We start from the raw sequence: 15,215 nt of genomic DNA on the forward strand, positions 1-15,215 counted from the left end.
TTGCAATAAAGAGCATGCATTTTTTTAGATAAAAGGGTAGAAATCATCCAGCTTCATTTACCTTGGTGAGGTAAAATCAGGCCAATTATTAGAACCACAATCCAATGCAACTAACACGCCATTAACGGATGACCTGCATCTCCACTCATACCAGGTGCAGACACAAACATGCAAAGTTTCTTTAGTTTAGACTAATGAAAACCAATCCTAAAAGTAGATAAACATCTCTTAGAAGCAAACAGCTCAAGAGACGAAGATTCGAGTAATCAGCACGCCGCAAGCAAATCATCATGTTGTTCTTCGTGTCACTGTAATTGGGCTCATTGTTGGAGCCAATATATCCCTCTAAACTGTACCTTCAAAAAGGATTTGGGCCAACATTTGTCAAAAACTATTTCGTAAATCGGCCAACATAGTGTCGATGCTGCAGTCAATAAAAGCAATGAAACGAAGAGCATGCATGGAAAGCAAAAGGTAATTACCAGGATTTTAAGAAGAGTGAAAAAATGCTTTAGCTCCGCTTATTGTCGTCCATAAAGGTCTCTTCACTACATTCTTTGCCGTACATGAAGTAATAACCACCTACAGATTTTTATTCATCCAATAGAACAAAACTATTATCATTGTGGAAGAAATTTAAAAAGTAGTCAACAATGTTTAAAAGATTTGAATTACTGGTAAGCAATGCAAGTCTAGGAGATAGCTTATGAGGAGAAACTAACTCCACCTATTCTGAAACAGAAAAAAGGAGAAAAGATAAAATTATGTGTAAACAAAGCTAAATTAAAGCACATGCATACCTTTTCTATAACACCCAGGGATGCTACTAAGTTACCTAACAATAATGACTATAAAATTCCTCTAGCACTTACTTTGAAAATGGAGGCAACATGGATGCAACCAGAAAAAGGATAGAAAGACTAGAATACTTCTAAGAAACACAATAGATGACCTAAGAATAAACAACAGAACATGATATAACATGATGTTTAACCAAAAGTGCAGTCACGCAATATGATTGGTAAATAGAACTTTGTAGAGGGACAAATTTCCTTGAATTGTCATAGAGCATATGAACATTGAAACAATTTGCACATAAGGAAACTGTTATGCAGATCATAAAGATGCATCAGTACCATGAAAAACGTGAAGACGGGACTGTACAGTCTTGACGGCAACTATGTGCACCTTGGGAATGTGGGTGATTTTCTTCCATTCATGGCTATTCTTTTCTCTAATATTTGTCTCCAACTCTGGACAGCAACCCATGATATCAAGTGACCGCAGGGTAGAGGGCAAGTCTACTAGTGATCGCAGTTTCTCAGCACCTGACAGGAGCAAGTAATTGAGAGCGGTGAGGTCTCGCATGCCCACTGGTAGAGACTCCAAGAAACTAGCACCCTGCACCCTCAGTGATTCAAGTTTTCTGCGGTTTTGCAGAAGCCATTGCTCAGGTAAGCTCTGCATTTGCCTTCCACCTCCAATTACCAGCCCTTTGGTGTGGTAGAGACTCTTTAGAGGATCGATGGTCAATACAGATGGGATGTCAACTTCAAGGTAGTCGACGTGCAGGGAGCTGGCAGCTGGCACCACTATATTATCCTCTTGTATACCATCATCATCACCACCACCACAAGCACCTTCAGCAGCAGCAGCAGGTTCTTGTGGTGTCATAGACAAGCTTAATTCAGTGAGCTTACTGCAACCGCTGATTTTCAGCGAAATGAGGGATCCAAGGGAGCCGAGCCCGCCAAACGATGTGAGATTCTCACACCTAATTATCTCCATGAACTTCAGTGACTTGAGATTCTTCCACACGTCTGCAGAGGGAAGAGATTCCAGGCCTGGGCAGTTCTCTAATACTAATTCAGAAAGGTTGGCAAGGCCATGCAGTGACTCGATCAGTACAAATTCAAGGTCACCACACTGTTTAACTACAAGTTTTCCAAGAGATGGTGGCAGGATCTTATCGCCAACATCGCTTGAGACGATCCTCAACCTTGGACAATTTCTGATATCAAGCTCTCTAAGCTCACTCATTTCTCGGAAAGACAGGGGTACAGACTCCAGTTTTTTGCAGTCGCTGATGCGTAGGACATGGATAGTTCCAATATACTGTGTTTGCGACAGAAGGCTTTCTCCAAGTGAGGTCAAATTTTCACATTCTTCAATACTGATAAATAGTAATTTGGATCGCCTAGTCTTAGTGCTCACACTGTGTAGCCTGCCTATCATTGGTAATTCGGTCAACCCAACCTTACATATTTCTAAATGAACCAAGCTGGGTGGAAGGATTGGTAACTGTGTCAGTAGTTTGCAATATCTTACAATCAAAGTTCCAAGATTGGGAGGAAGGTATGAGTCAATACAACTAGTATTTGACAGCTGACCAATCTGTTGAAGGTTAGGAAGGCGCTCCAACCAAAGTTTCTTAAGATATTTCAGTCCTCCAAATGAAGGCAGGTGTTCCCAATACAAACATCTCGCGAATTCAAGTGAAATCAAGTTTGTGACGTGCACATTCTCAATCCAAACAGGAAGTCTTGCACCACAATATCCATCAATTTTCAAGTTTCTAATACTAGCATGTGGCTCAAGGTGGTCAAGAATCAAGTCATCTTTACTGCTTTCCACATTAGCACGTGCTGACCACGAGAGCGACAAAGAGTTGAGATACTTCTTTTTATTTAACTCGGCATTATCAGCTTCTTCAGCACTCTCAACATTCTCAAGACCCGATACTTCTAGTTCAAGGAGATTCGTCAAGTTCTTTACAGCAGTAATGCTGTTAACTTTACTTCCTTGTACACGGTAGCTGTGCAGCTCCTGAAGAGAAGTTAGTCTTCCAATTGGAAACTCGGCACTTCTAGATGGCCCAAACTTTACATAGCGCAACTGATCAATGTTCCCTATGTACCTTGTTTGTCTTTGTTCTTCCCCCCGATCAGTCAAACAATCAATGAGCAGTAAATGATAAAGTTTGGCAAGTCCGCATATTCCCATGGACGATATCCTATGCAGATGTATATAACGAAGGTGCTTCAAATCAGCAAGTTTAGGAAGAAGGAAAGCATTCTCCAAATTCGATCGCAGTAGACGCAAGGATTTTGAGTTCTCTATCACATTCTCAACTGTATGTAACATATCCTTGTTAATGAGACCTGGACCGTCAATAATAATAGTGCGAAGATTCTTAAAATGCGTGATTTTCTTGACATCTTCTATAGGTAATTTGTCAATCGATGCAATACGTAGGTGCCGAATGGTGCCCTCAACATCTTCTAACATGGTAGAATCAACTATTGCTGCACATTCACCTGATGACACATAGATGGCCAATTCAGGCACCAAGTCATGCATTACATAATACTCTTCTTTTCTCTGACTATATGGAACTACTTTGAATTTCATTTCAAAGAATGATTTGCTAGTTAACTGAGACAAGATTAGCTCTCCAAAATCTTCAGGCCTTCTGAACTGTTTTCTAGCTTTTCCAGCTAGTGAGATCAATCCTGAACCCATCCACATTAGCACTAAATCTTTCTTTTTAAATTCATAGCCATGCGGGAACAAACTGCAATAACGAAAGCAAATCTGAAGCTATGTTGGTAGGTGGCTGTAGCTTAATCGGAGGGCTTCCATAATACCATCTTCAGTTCCTTTGAAACGTTCCAGACTACCTCGCAAGAACCCATCCCAGTAATCAGGACTCATGATGCACTGTAAATGACCACTGACAACCTTGGTTACCAAGGGACACCCGTCCAACTTCTCTGCAATTTGGTCACCAATTGGTATTAATTCTTCATAGTTTTGTGGATTCAGACCAGAAAAGACACGATGGTTGAAGAGTTTAACATTTTCAGCTTGTTGCAGCCCTTCCAATTCAAGATACTCTCTTTTAACACCCATTGCATTCGCAGCCATATCTGCTACTGATCTCATTCTAGTTGTTACCAAAATTTTGCTCCCCGTAATACCTTCCCTCAAAGGAGCAAATACCTTCTCCCATTCATCTTTTTTCTTATCTTCCCAAACATCATCTAAAATAAGGAGAAATTTACCATACATAAGCTGCTGCTTGATATTCCGCTGGACCGCATCAAAATCATCTGCACTAGGTCTTGCCCCTGTAAGAGACTCGAATATTTTTCTTGTAATAAGTGTTACGTCAAATCTCGTCGACACGCATAGCCATATGACCCTGAAACTCATAACATCATCTTGTTGACAAATGTGTTGAGCTGAAGTGGTCTTCCCCATGCCACCATGACCAACTATTGAAAGAATAGGAATATGGTTACTACTCATCACAATTTCAGAATCTTCATCTGATGTCTTGGCTAACCATTGGAGTATCCTTTCCTTCTCCGTTTCTCGCCCAACGAAGTAAGGTTCAGATAATGTTGAACCTGTAACACGGTCGTTGACGTTCATCCAGTCCACCTGCGTCTGACTTCCAGAAGGAATGCCCATGAGATGTTCAGCAACGTTGAGAATAGGCAGAATGTCTGAAGCAACCTTGTCTAAACTCTCCATAGCTTTCCTCAGCCTCTTGAGTGTGCTGCGGCGAGTAAATTGCTTTGCAGTCTTATCCAAAATGCTAACATTTTTAACGGATCTGACTACTTTATGCTTCATCTTTGAAAAAGAGGAGCCCCAGTCACTAACCTTGTGCTCATTTGCCTTCTCGCTGCGCTCGTAGTAATCAAGCTCGTCGATCGCGTCCTCGGCCTCCTCGACTGCATCCCTGAAGTCCCACAGCCATGCATCAAGATCAGTGCTCTTTTCCTTGATGTTTTCGGTGTCCACTACCATGAGCACAGCCTTGACCTTGTTCATTGACTTCAGTACCCTTTTCTTGACATCTTCCAAACCTTCAGCCTTGCAATACTCAGTCAGGCAGGTGAAAGCCTTGTTGAGCCAGAAGGATATGGTTGCAGTTGCGACCGACTTCCCGGTAAACGCGAGTGCTGCGGCAGCAGCCACAGCCATGGATTTATGTGTGTATCAGAGTGAAAGAAATCTTGTGGATATCAGAGCATTTGGAGATGCATATGAGAGTATCAGGGAGAAAGAAATTTTGTGGATATCAGAGCATTTGTAAGATGCATATGAGAACTTTGCTTCTTCAGAAAGAACAGCGCAGAGATAAGACTTGACCTCCATTCGAAATTCTTAGGGATACGCTGTTGGCATACAAAGACACAATACCCCCTACTTGCCTGGCTTCATTGTACTACTACTACATTGTCACTGAGACACAGATGCACCAGGTGACAAAATATGATACAGCTAATAACAGGGCGCACTGTTTGGGTACTTGGAGCAATGATATGCTGAGTCGGTCAGTCAGTCTGCAACTTGCTTAGAAGTAGTTCACATGATGGAGACTGAACTGGATGCAGAATCTTCCGTGAAACTTCACCGTAGACTTTCTCGCAAGAAAAATCAGACCTATTCAGCATCCCTATCAATGCATCCAGACGTAGACAGCACAGCCCAGTTTGCAATTAAACAATAGCTACTTGTTTTACTCTACTGCTGAGCCTTGTGACTGATAATTCGTGAGTGTCTGCAAGACTGCAACTTCCAAATAATTTGATTACTAACTTCGAATTTAGCACGCAAATTTCAGGTGAAAACAATGGTGGTCAAACTTTCATGTAGTGACATTGTTTGAAGCTACACTTACTAGCACCACAGTTGTATAAGAGCATCTCTAGTACTGATTCAAACCGAACTGCACCGGAGCTACTTGCGCTTCGCATGTGTATCTATGGATGCACTACGCATGAGTATCGTTTCAAAAAAAAATACAAACATTCTACTTTTTTAGGGACTTTTCATGATTTCTCGTGAAGGTGATGATCATCAGAGAAGGGTTCATCCGTTTAACCAGTCTCCGTAGACCTGCTTCACTGCTACTGCCTTTGGATTCTTCTCGCACACACCACTTCAGCTAAAAGGCCGTTCAAATGCAAATCAACGCACAGTCCGCCTATATGTCGCGAACGGTCCGCAGCAGACTTGCCCAGATTTACACAGAACCAACCCGAAATTTAGAGTTTCCAGCCTTTTTACTGCGGACGGTCCGCATTTTTGAACCGGACAGTCCGCCGTAGACAAAACCCAGGACCTCACCGAGCACAACCCTCTCTGGTAATTTTTCCTCACTGACCACCGGAAAGTCCACCCCACCTAGCGGACAGTCCGCCCTCTTTTTAGGTCCTTAGCCAAATCTCGGGACGAGATTTTTCCAACGGGGGGAGAATTTGTAACAACCCTATGTTTGTTAATGAGGTAAACATGGCATCATGTGCACCATTAAGCTTTAAACATAATTAGCTCACACTTAAGGAGAGAATTAAACCTTAGGCTAGTCCACTGTTTTTGGTAGTGGCGGACAGTCCGCCCCTATACGGCGGACGGTCCGCAGTTATGCCACGTGGCCGACCATAGTTAACCTCGGACACATCGACATCACTGCCACATCACCCATCCGCGGACGGTCCGCTCCTCACTCACGGACGGTCCGCCAGTGCAACTGTGGTGCGTGTCATGCGCGCAGAGTCTAGGCGCCACGTCCTACCCTCGGGCCCCACTCGTCAGCCCGACCTCTCTTCACCTGGGAACCATCTCCCAGCCCCCTCTCTCTCCCTCCCACTCTCCCAAACACTTCTCTCCCTAGCTAAGCCATGGAGGAGCTCCCCTTCCTCCTCTCTTGCCATTGAAGCCTTACCTCGCCGGACCATCACCGGAGAACGCCAAGAAACGACGCCGACGAGCTACACCGCCCCGATCTCCTCTTCTTCCTTGGGGAAGAGCTTCCCCAATGAGTTCTTCTTCTACTCCATCTCCTCCTTCAAGCCCCAAGCAAGGAAGATGACCCCGAGCTACTCCAAGCCTTCCCCGTCGCCTTGAAGCCCTTGCCGGTATCCTACTCGATGCCGGTGAGTGTTTCCCCTCCCCGATCCATCCCCCATTGCCCTAGGATTTGAAGCCAAGAACTCACCTAGAGCCCAATCATCATTGTTGACCTAGAGCTTCAAAACCCTAATGCATGTGAGATTTAGTTACTAAAGTGAACTCCCTAGGCTCCCAGGAACCTCTAGGATCAAACCCCACCCCAAACCGTGGCCGGAATCGCCAGCGGCGAACTCGCCGGTAAGCCTCGGCCGTGTCGCGGACGGTCCGCCCGACAAGGCCAGACGGTCCGCCAGCTCCTGACAAAAACCAACAGAGACTCTGCACGATTCTTAGCCTTTCACAAATTGAGAGGTGGACAGTCCGCTTAACCTACGCGGACGGTTCGCGATTTAGTCAGAAAGCATGTTTTCACCCAACACGGTCCGCACCTGACCGGCGGACGGTCCGCCAAATGATCCGCCGTTTAGAGCCGGACGGTCTGCTTATCCCAAGCCGGACGGTCCGCATTTAGTTGTTCTTTACCCTTACACTTAGCTATGATTAATCCACATATGTACTACATGTCTAGTCCCTTTTATCATAGTTTTACAATGTTAAATCATATCTTCTCATACCATTTGCATACTATGTCAATCATTCATGTCATATTTATTTATCATGCATCATTGCACTCGTGTAGAGACCGTGACGCCGGAGCAAGAGGAGCTTGAACCGGAGATCGTTGGAGACTCTACTCCCGTCGAGACTCAAGGCAGGCCCCTAAGCATTTCTTACACTCTATTTTGGATCAAAGAAGTATATGTGTCTTGTTTGCGCATGAGTTACTATATATATCATTGATTGCGTAGAACCTATTTGATGCATTATCAACCTTGATTAGGATATCATCCTTAGATGAGTATGCTTGAATAGGTGTCACGAACTATATGCTTAGCCATGCTTAGCTACGGTACAAGACAAGAGGTGGCAAGGTCACCACCACTCGCGAGCTATAGGATATTTGATTAATTTACATGATTAGTCAAGAATGGATAAAAGTTGAGCAAATATGAAAGATGATTCAGACTTGGGCAAGTACGATAGGACCATGTTGGGATGGAGCTCACATGGTTAGTCTTGCTTGAGTTGATTGAGGACCGATGCATAATCGCTTTGATACTTGAGCACCTTTCCGTACAAACCGCATACTTTATAATGGGATGGTAAGCCAATTAGCATGAGTCACACCTTGCCTTGATCGGATTCGGTGCGAGTTGTGATGGAGTGTGATCGGCGGGTCCGGTGCACTTGTCATTCTCGACCGTTCATTCATAGCCGGTTGTGTTTGTGTGAAAGGTTGAGGCATGAATCAACACTTATCCTTGGCCGTGGGTATAGTCGTTGGTCTTGTTCTCGTGTGGGAAAAGTTGTACACCCCTGCAGGGTTTTTGATCTATTGCAATAGCCGCGCTCTCAGACATTGAGCACGCTCTTGTACTTTGACTTTAACGTAGAGTTACCGAGGAAGTTCATGGAAGATTGAGCTTATGATTTATGAACACTTTACTTATGTAATTGTTTGATGCATGCTTTAGAGATCATAGATGCTCTGTCTTTTGCTTATTACAACTTGATCAAAGTTAGATGCTTTTATGCAAAAGTTAAATACCATACCCTATCCTTGCTACTAATCAAATGCATTCTCCTTGAGGTCGGGATAGTATATACCCATATTGGATAAGCCCCGCGAGTACCTTTTGTACTCATGGTGCTATTGCTAAAGTTGTTGCGGGTGATCCGCAGTCGGAGGCCGTCTTTGGGTACTTCTACCCCGTGGACGGAGGTGCGGGTGAGGAGTAGATGGCCGATGTCTATGAGAAGGGCACTATCGGCATATAGTGTTAACCTTCTATTTTGTACTATGTATGGAATGAGCGCGACGTAGAACTTTCCGCTGCAAAAACTCTGAAACTTGATGTCCTTGTACTTGAACCTCTTTTATGTAATCTAAACTCTATGTACGATTGTGCTTGTGTGACGATGTCTACATATTGTGCAAGTGGAGTGTGTTTAAATCCTGGGCGGTGCTCATGACACATTCCAAGGACTACCGGGGTTGGCCCTTTTTAATCTAGTTGATCAATGGACGATAACTTGATTAAACGGGATCAACTTGGGCTGGTTCCTCACACATATTATGGATATCATACTACATGCAGTAATATGACATTAGGCTAATAATATTTTCAATGAAAATATGAGGACTTTTGTAAGCGTTCGCTTGTGAAAGTCAACTTTAAATTGATCCAAAGAACTCGCTTCCCTCCAATGAGTTAGAGGTATAATTTAGCCAAATGTTGGATTTGGCATTTCTGTGTACATGGGCTATACAATCACATTTTTGTTTGAAAAATGTGAGATTTGTCACACACATTCACTATGCTAAGTGAAAAAAATATTTGCATTCATGAGAATCCATAAGTTGTAAATTGCCATGGATCGAAGATCCTTGATAAATGAATAAGTAAACAATCATTTATGATTTGGGCAAAATTACATCATTTGTTGAAATCCCAATGAGAGACATGCAAAAGGGTAGATGGATCTCACTCCTTTGAATACACGGATTTGTAAAAAAATCCAAGTGTTGGAGTTGCATAAAAATGCAAATATGACAATATCCAGAATGGATTGAGCATTTGGTTGGGGGTTGAGGAATAACTGTTGTTATGCCATATGCCCCTAATGATATCGTTGATATCTTAATGTTCATGTTAGGAAAAATTAATTCCATCTAATGCGAGGTTGGATATATCCTAAGCTGGATATATTAGCCATGTCCTACATGAGTTTATCATGCATAAATTTACTCGAATAGTAAATTGTATAGCATAAGGGCTAAACTTTTGGGGATTCAAGGTGTTTTGGGATATATTCCTGTGGGAATAGATGATGTGAAATCTTTGCCAAAACATAGGCTCTGTATGCGACAGAATAGCCCCCCAAACGGTGGAGGAAAAGGGGGTTCACCATATGACTTTGTTGTATACGGCAGCACAAAATCCGCCAATTCCCGCTCCAGGCTATAATCAGCTGAAGCAGGAGGAGGCGTGACGTGCGGCTGTGATGCAGAACCGAGCACCATGGCACCGGTCTGACCGGTCCGCCCGCTGGGGCACCGGTCTGACCGGTCGGGGCAACCGATCTGACTGGTTCGGCCCTGGACGGCTGAACTGAGCCCGGCGGGGACGTATATCCCGCGAAGTAATTCGGCGGCATCCCATACTGATAATTCTCTGACGGTGCGACCGAAAGACTAGGGTTAAGGGAAAAATCGGAATATTCATTGACAGGCTTTTTACCCTTGTTTTGCACACTCAAGTCCAAAAGTATATCTTGCGTAAGCTTTTGGGACTATTCGAATCTACTCAAGAAGGCATCGGCAAACTGCTTAATAGAATCGAAGGTAAAACTTACCTCGCTTGGAGTGGAAGCAGATGAAGCAGGAGCTGTAGCCATAGTAGATGGGTTCGGCGGTGGCGGTGCAAATGTGGGCATGCTGAATTCCTCCTTCTTGAACACGCCTTGCCGAGTCTTCCCGAAGCATGCAAGCAATCTATTCTTGGCATCCTCCTGTTCCTTCTAGAATACAACCTCGAATTGCTTACGCATCTCCTCAGGTATGTCTTCATACTTGATGTCGATGGGAGTTGCATCTACCTTGGGGTCAACCTTATCACTAGCCATTGCACCCGATGAACTCAGATCTTTCCCCAGCGGAGTCGCCAAAAAGTATGTTGATGCAGAATTGGCCAACACACAAGCGCTAGAACGCGCAGGATCGCAACGATTAGAACCAGATGAAGTCCCCCGGCGACCAGTCAGACTGGTTGTGCCAACCGATCAGACCGGTCGGGCGCAGAGAGCTCCGTGAAGACCTAGAACCTCAAGCTCGGGAGGGACCCATCGGAGCTCGAAGATCTAGGATTGTCTTGAGGTCGGCAGGCCACCCAAGACGCCCTTGAATGCCGTAGAGACGAGCAAAGAACAGCACGAGATTGGAAAAGCTAGGGTTTGGAGAAAAATAGAAAAATTGTAGATTAATTGATTCGATTGGGTAGAAGGACCTCAATCGGCCGTGGCCTTTATATTTATAGGCCGGGGAGGACGTACCCCTTCCAAATTGGATTACAAACGGACTCTACAAATCAAATTTAATCTGATTCGGATTACACAGGACCAAACCGGTCTGACCGGTCGGCCTTCGGCATTGCCAATTTTGGCTGCCAACACCAACTCGAAGTAGTTGTTTGTTGCCGTTATGGCATTTCTGCGTAAAGCATCGGTTCAACCGCTGCTAGACCCATGGACCATCGGTAAACCACTGCTAGGGTGTCAGTTTAACCAGTCTCTATAGACCTGCTTCACTGCTACAGCCTTCGGATTCTTCTCGCACACACCACTTCAGCGAAAAGGCCGTTCAAATGCAAATCAACGCAGTGTGTCGGAAGGTTTGGATTTCTACTTGTCTGATCTGGTCTGCACTCATCTTCTGAAATCCACGATCCTACAATCAAGTTTAGGTGGTGTCTATTGAGCTATCAAAAATTTACGTGTTTGAACTTTGAAGCTATCAAAGGATTTACGTGTAGGCTTGTTGTGACAGAACCGCTGAGTTAAACCGGCTAATTAAGCATAATGGCCATCATTTGAATACATCAGGCGCATTAGCTTAATTAGGCGTAACTTGACAGTCTGCTTCCAACCCACAGGCCGACCGAAACACATCAGAAGTCTCGCACGACGGCGAGCGCAGACGGTGCCAGCATGATACAATTTCACAAAAAAATAGTAAATATTACTAATACATTTACAAAATAGCTTTCAATCTAGAATTAATATAAGAAATGACATGAGTGGAAGAGAATCTAACTTAAGGAATATTTTTAATAGAGGACAAGTAAAACAAAGACAATAAATCGAGAACTACGGAGACGTGAGGACAGGACGTCACATCGAGCCCACCGATGGGAGTCCTAGTTAGCTTCTACACCTGAAACAACAGGATAAACAACAAACCCTGAGCAACTAATACTCAGCAAGACTTACCTGACTATGAGTATACATAGCTCACATATCTAGACATGCACGGCTTTCTGGCTGGTGTTTTATTTGCAGAAAAAACATCTAAAAGTGAGTCCTTACTTTCAATTTTTTAGCTCAAGATTTTTCTTTAGCCTAACCATCAGCTAATATTTGTATAACAACTAGATCAAACATGGTGGAGCATTAAATAACAATTTAAAGTAATCATCATCATATATCATTCATAATCTATCTCATTACTACGATGCGACGCAGTGATCAAGGTGCTCATATCCAAGAGCGACTGACGGCGAATCGATTCGATTTAACCTTGCAAGGTTGACCTAACCAACATGGCACACATATGTCCCGTCAGATCATACGCACCAACCATTCCCCTCCCAACCTCGAACTACAGGAACCAGCCCAACGACATATAGTTAGCCGAGCCCTACGAGAGACCACCAAAAGTAAATGCGTGCAACCCCTTTCTCCGCGGCCACTCGACTATCCTAGGAGTTGGGTGCAGGTTCCTGTACTTTCGAAGCAAGGCAGTACTAGGCTTACCGGTTTCAACTACCTCCTACTCCCGGCATGCGGTTAGTACAATTCAAACTCGATCAGCAGGGCCAACAATGGTACGATCCTCAATCGACACAGACGGGGCTAGACACCAGGAACTCTGCCCTGATGCCACACCTACACTTCATCATTCCCCATCCGGTCTCCAAATTTCCATTCGTTCCATGTTGAACATAATAACTCATATAATGAAATATAAGGACATCCTATATCTCGCGAGTAACTGGGACTCGACTTCTACCCTATAGCTCGCGAGTGATAGTAAATCACTCGACTTCTACCGAGACCTATTAAACATGGAAGTACTATCGACCTACACATACTAGTATAAGACTCAAGGGAACCTAGGGATCATGCAACTAAGGTTTCAAACAATTCCTGAAACGTAATGCACAAGTAATAGATATATAATCTTTCATAATTTAAAATAGTAGGTTATGCACCGGGACTTGCCTGAGGGTAACACTAAGTTAGTGTTAATACTATCAAGGCCTTGGACCTTTCCGACCTTGGACCGGGTCTTCGGTTGTTTCAGCGGGTCCTTCCATCTTCTGGAGATGTCCACCGAACACCGTCTTGTGGTTCGGTTCCAACACTGTGTGCTTCACATCACACGTTGTATATCTGGCGTACCTAAATGAGGTGCAACGATGCATATATATAAATGCATGGATGATGCAATAAAAAGTGCAGCAATATAAGCACAAGGTCACTATTGCCTAAATATGAACAACTACACAAGCGAAAGTCGATTAAACATTACACCAGGCTAAACAAAGTGAACCCAATTAGTTTTATATTTTTAGCACTTTTCTAACCCTAATTATGCATTTAACAAGTTATAAGGGCATTTTATCTAATATAATTAAAACCACATAGTAAAAGTTATCAAATAACACATTTTATAGTTCTATCCTATAGAGCATGAAAATACAAAGCTAACAAACTTAGTTTTGCATTTTTCTGATTTTCTGCAATTTTCTACGCATTTTACAAGCACTACTGCTCAGTGCTGATTGGAAGTTCCGACCTGCTGTCGGAAGTTCCGACCCCCATCGGAAGTTTTGAGTTTCTTCCGACAAGAGGCGCTCGGCCAAACCAAAATAAATGTGTAGGAAGTTCCGACAACCATCGGAAGTTTTTGTTTTCTTCCGTCAAGGGGTGCTCGGCCTATCCAAAATAAACATGTAGGAAGTTCCGACAACGTATCAGAAGTTCCGATAAACACGTTTTCAGCCAAAAATAGAAATCCTTATCACGGGAAAACTAACCAACAAAAATCAAAACCCCATTTGGATCCTAGTGAAGGGATGCATATAGAGACGATTGACCAAAGGAAATCACTTAGAACCTCCTACATAGATAGATCGGGCCGGCAGAAGTTGGAGTACCTTGAACGAGATTTTCCGCGAATAACTTGAAATCAAGGGCACCCCGGGGAGGAGCATGTGGGGGAGATGATCCTTCACGCGGATTTGAAGCTTCCTTGAGCCTGAGATTGAGTGGAAATGGAGGATTTGAGGTCTAGGGCTTAGGTGGGAGAGAGAGCTCGTGAGGGAGAGAGAGAGGGAGTGAACGGTAAGGGAGAGGGAGAGTGAACGTGAGAGATGGAGAGAGTGCTGGTGAGGGAGGGAGAGAGAGAGAGGGAGAGATATTGCTTCTTGTTTTAATGATTGTGGGACCAACCAAGTCATACAGGTTTAACCGGTCCGACCGGTTACTCATACCGGTCGGACCGGTCCAGCCCGAGCTGATAAAAAAATTTATCTAGTGGTTTATCACGTAAGTTTAAAACTAATAGCTGTGATTAAATTTAATTATAGGTGATTAACACGTGAGGTGTTACACTTGTGTTTGTCAAGTTTCAGAAAATTATGTTACACTGCATAAGACGGCACCAGCATCCAAATGCTTGACCACTGATGAGTTGCTCTCAGATCGGAGTACAATTGTTCATCTACAAAGCTGCATGCCGTGCCAACGTTTTTGGCTGGGCCCAATGTGCAATTGAATTGCGCTTTGTAACAAATTCAGTGTTCAGCTATGTGAAGCTATTTCGAGTTTTCCCTCTACTCCCTCTGCTTTTATTTACATATCACGTTAGATTTGTCCTAAGTCAAACTTTACCAACTTTGACCAAACTTATATATAAAAGATAATAACATTTACATCACCAAATTTGTTCTATTGAATTCACCATGAAATATATGTTGATAATGCATATGTTAATTAGTATAATTATTGCTCTATTTTTCTTTAGAGTTGGTCGAAGTTAGCTAAATTTGACTTAGAACAAAAACTAACACGACATGTAAATGAAAACGGAGGGAGTACTCCTCTAGCTAGCCGATGTTCTGTATGACTGTATGGGCCTTTAAGTTACAAAGCGAAAAACACTGTACAACTAAAATGTATGTACCTCTCTTATCGTTTCTCAATGAAGCAAAAACAGATCACATTCTACAAGATTAAGTCCTAAGACTCTGCATGTCAACCGCAGTTTTCTTTCTCATGTGCATGACTTAATCTGCTGAGAATATATGTTAACAATGCAATTCACTCCTCAAAAGGGGGATAAGCACCAATTAAAACCCCAACACCTTCAAATGGAAGCACCCCATTGACTTGGAGACAAATGC

At 43.4% G+C, this 15,215-nt stretch overlaps 1 protein-coding gene across 5 annotated transcripts; it reads right to left on the bottom strand.

The window, feature by feature from the left end:
• Positions 1 to 5,416, bottom strand: LOC120670897 (putative disease resistance protein RGA1). Of its 5 annotated transcripts, none has more exons than XM_039951076.1 (4): positions 4,672 to 5,416; positions 1,137 to 4,564; positions 483 to 582; positions 1 to 356 (listed from the first exon to the last, which is right to left on the bottom strand). In XM_039951076.1, the coding sequence occupies exons 2-3, from the start codon at positions 3,526 to 3,528 to the stop codon at positions 512 to 514; spliced, it is 2,463 nt and encodes an 820-aa protein (XP_039807010.1). In that variant the 5' UTR covers positions 3,529 to 4,564; positions 4,672 to 5,416; the 3' UTR covers positions 1 to 356; positions 483 to 511. The 5 variants fall into 5 exon arrangements, with proteins under 5 accessions (XP_039807010.1, XP_039807013.1, XP_039807009.1 ...); XM_039951079.1 differs by having other exon boundaries at positions 1,137 to 3,842; positions 3,913 to 5,398; XM_039951075.1 differs by having other exon boundaries at positions 1 to 350; positions 1,137 to 5,416.
• Between the last annotated feature and the right edge of the window lie 9,799 nt (positions 5,417 to 15,215).

Source organism: Panicum virgatum, chromosome 4N (assembly GCF_016808335.1).
Source record: "Panicum virgatum strain AP13 chromosome 4N, P.virgatum_v5, whole genome shotgun sequence".
Classification (NCBI taxonomy): Eukaryota; Viridiplantae; Streptophyta; class Magnoliopsida; order Poales; family Poaceae; genus Panicum; species Panicum virgatum.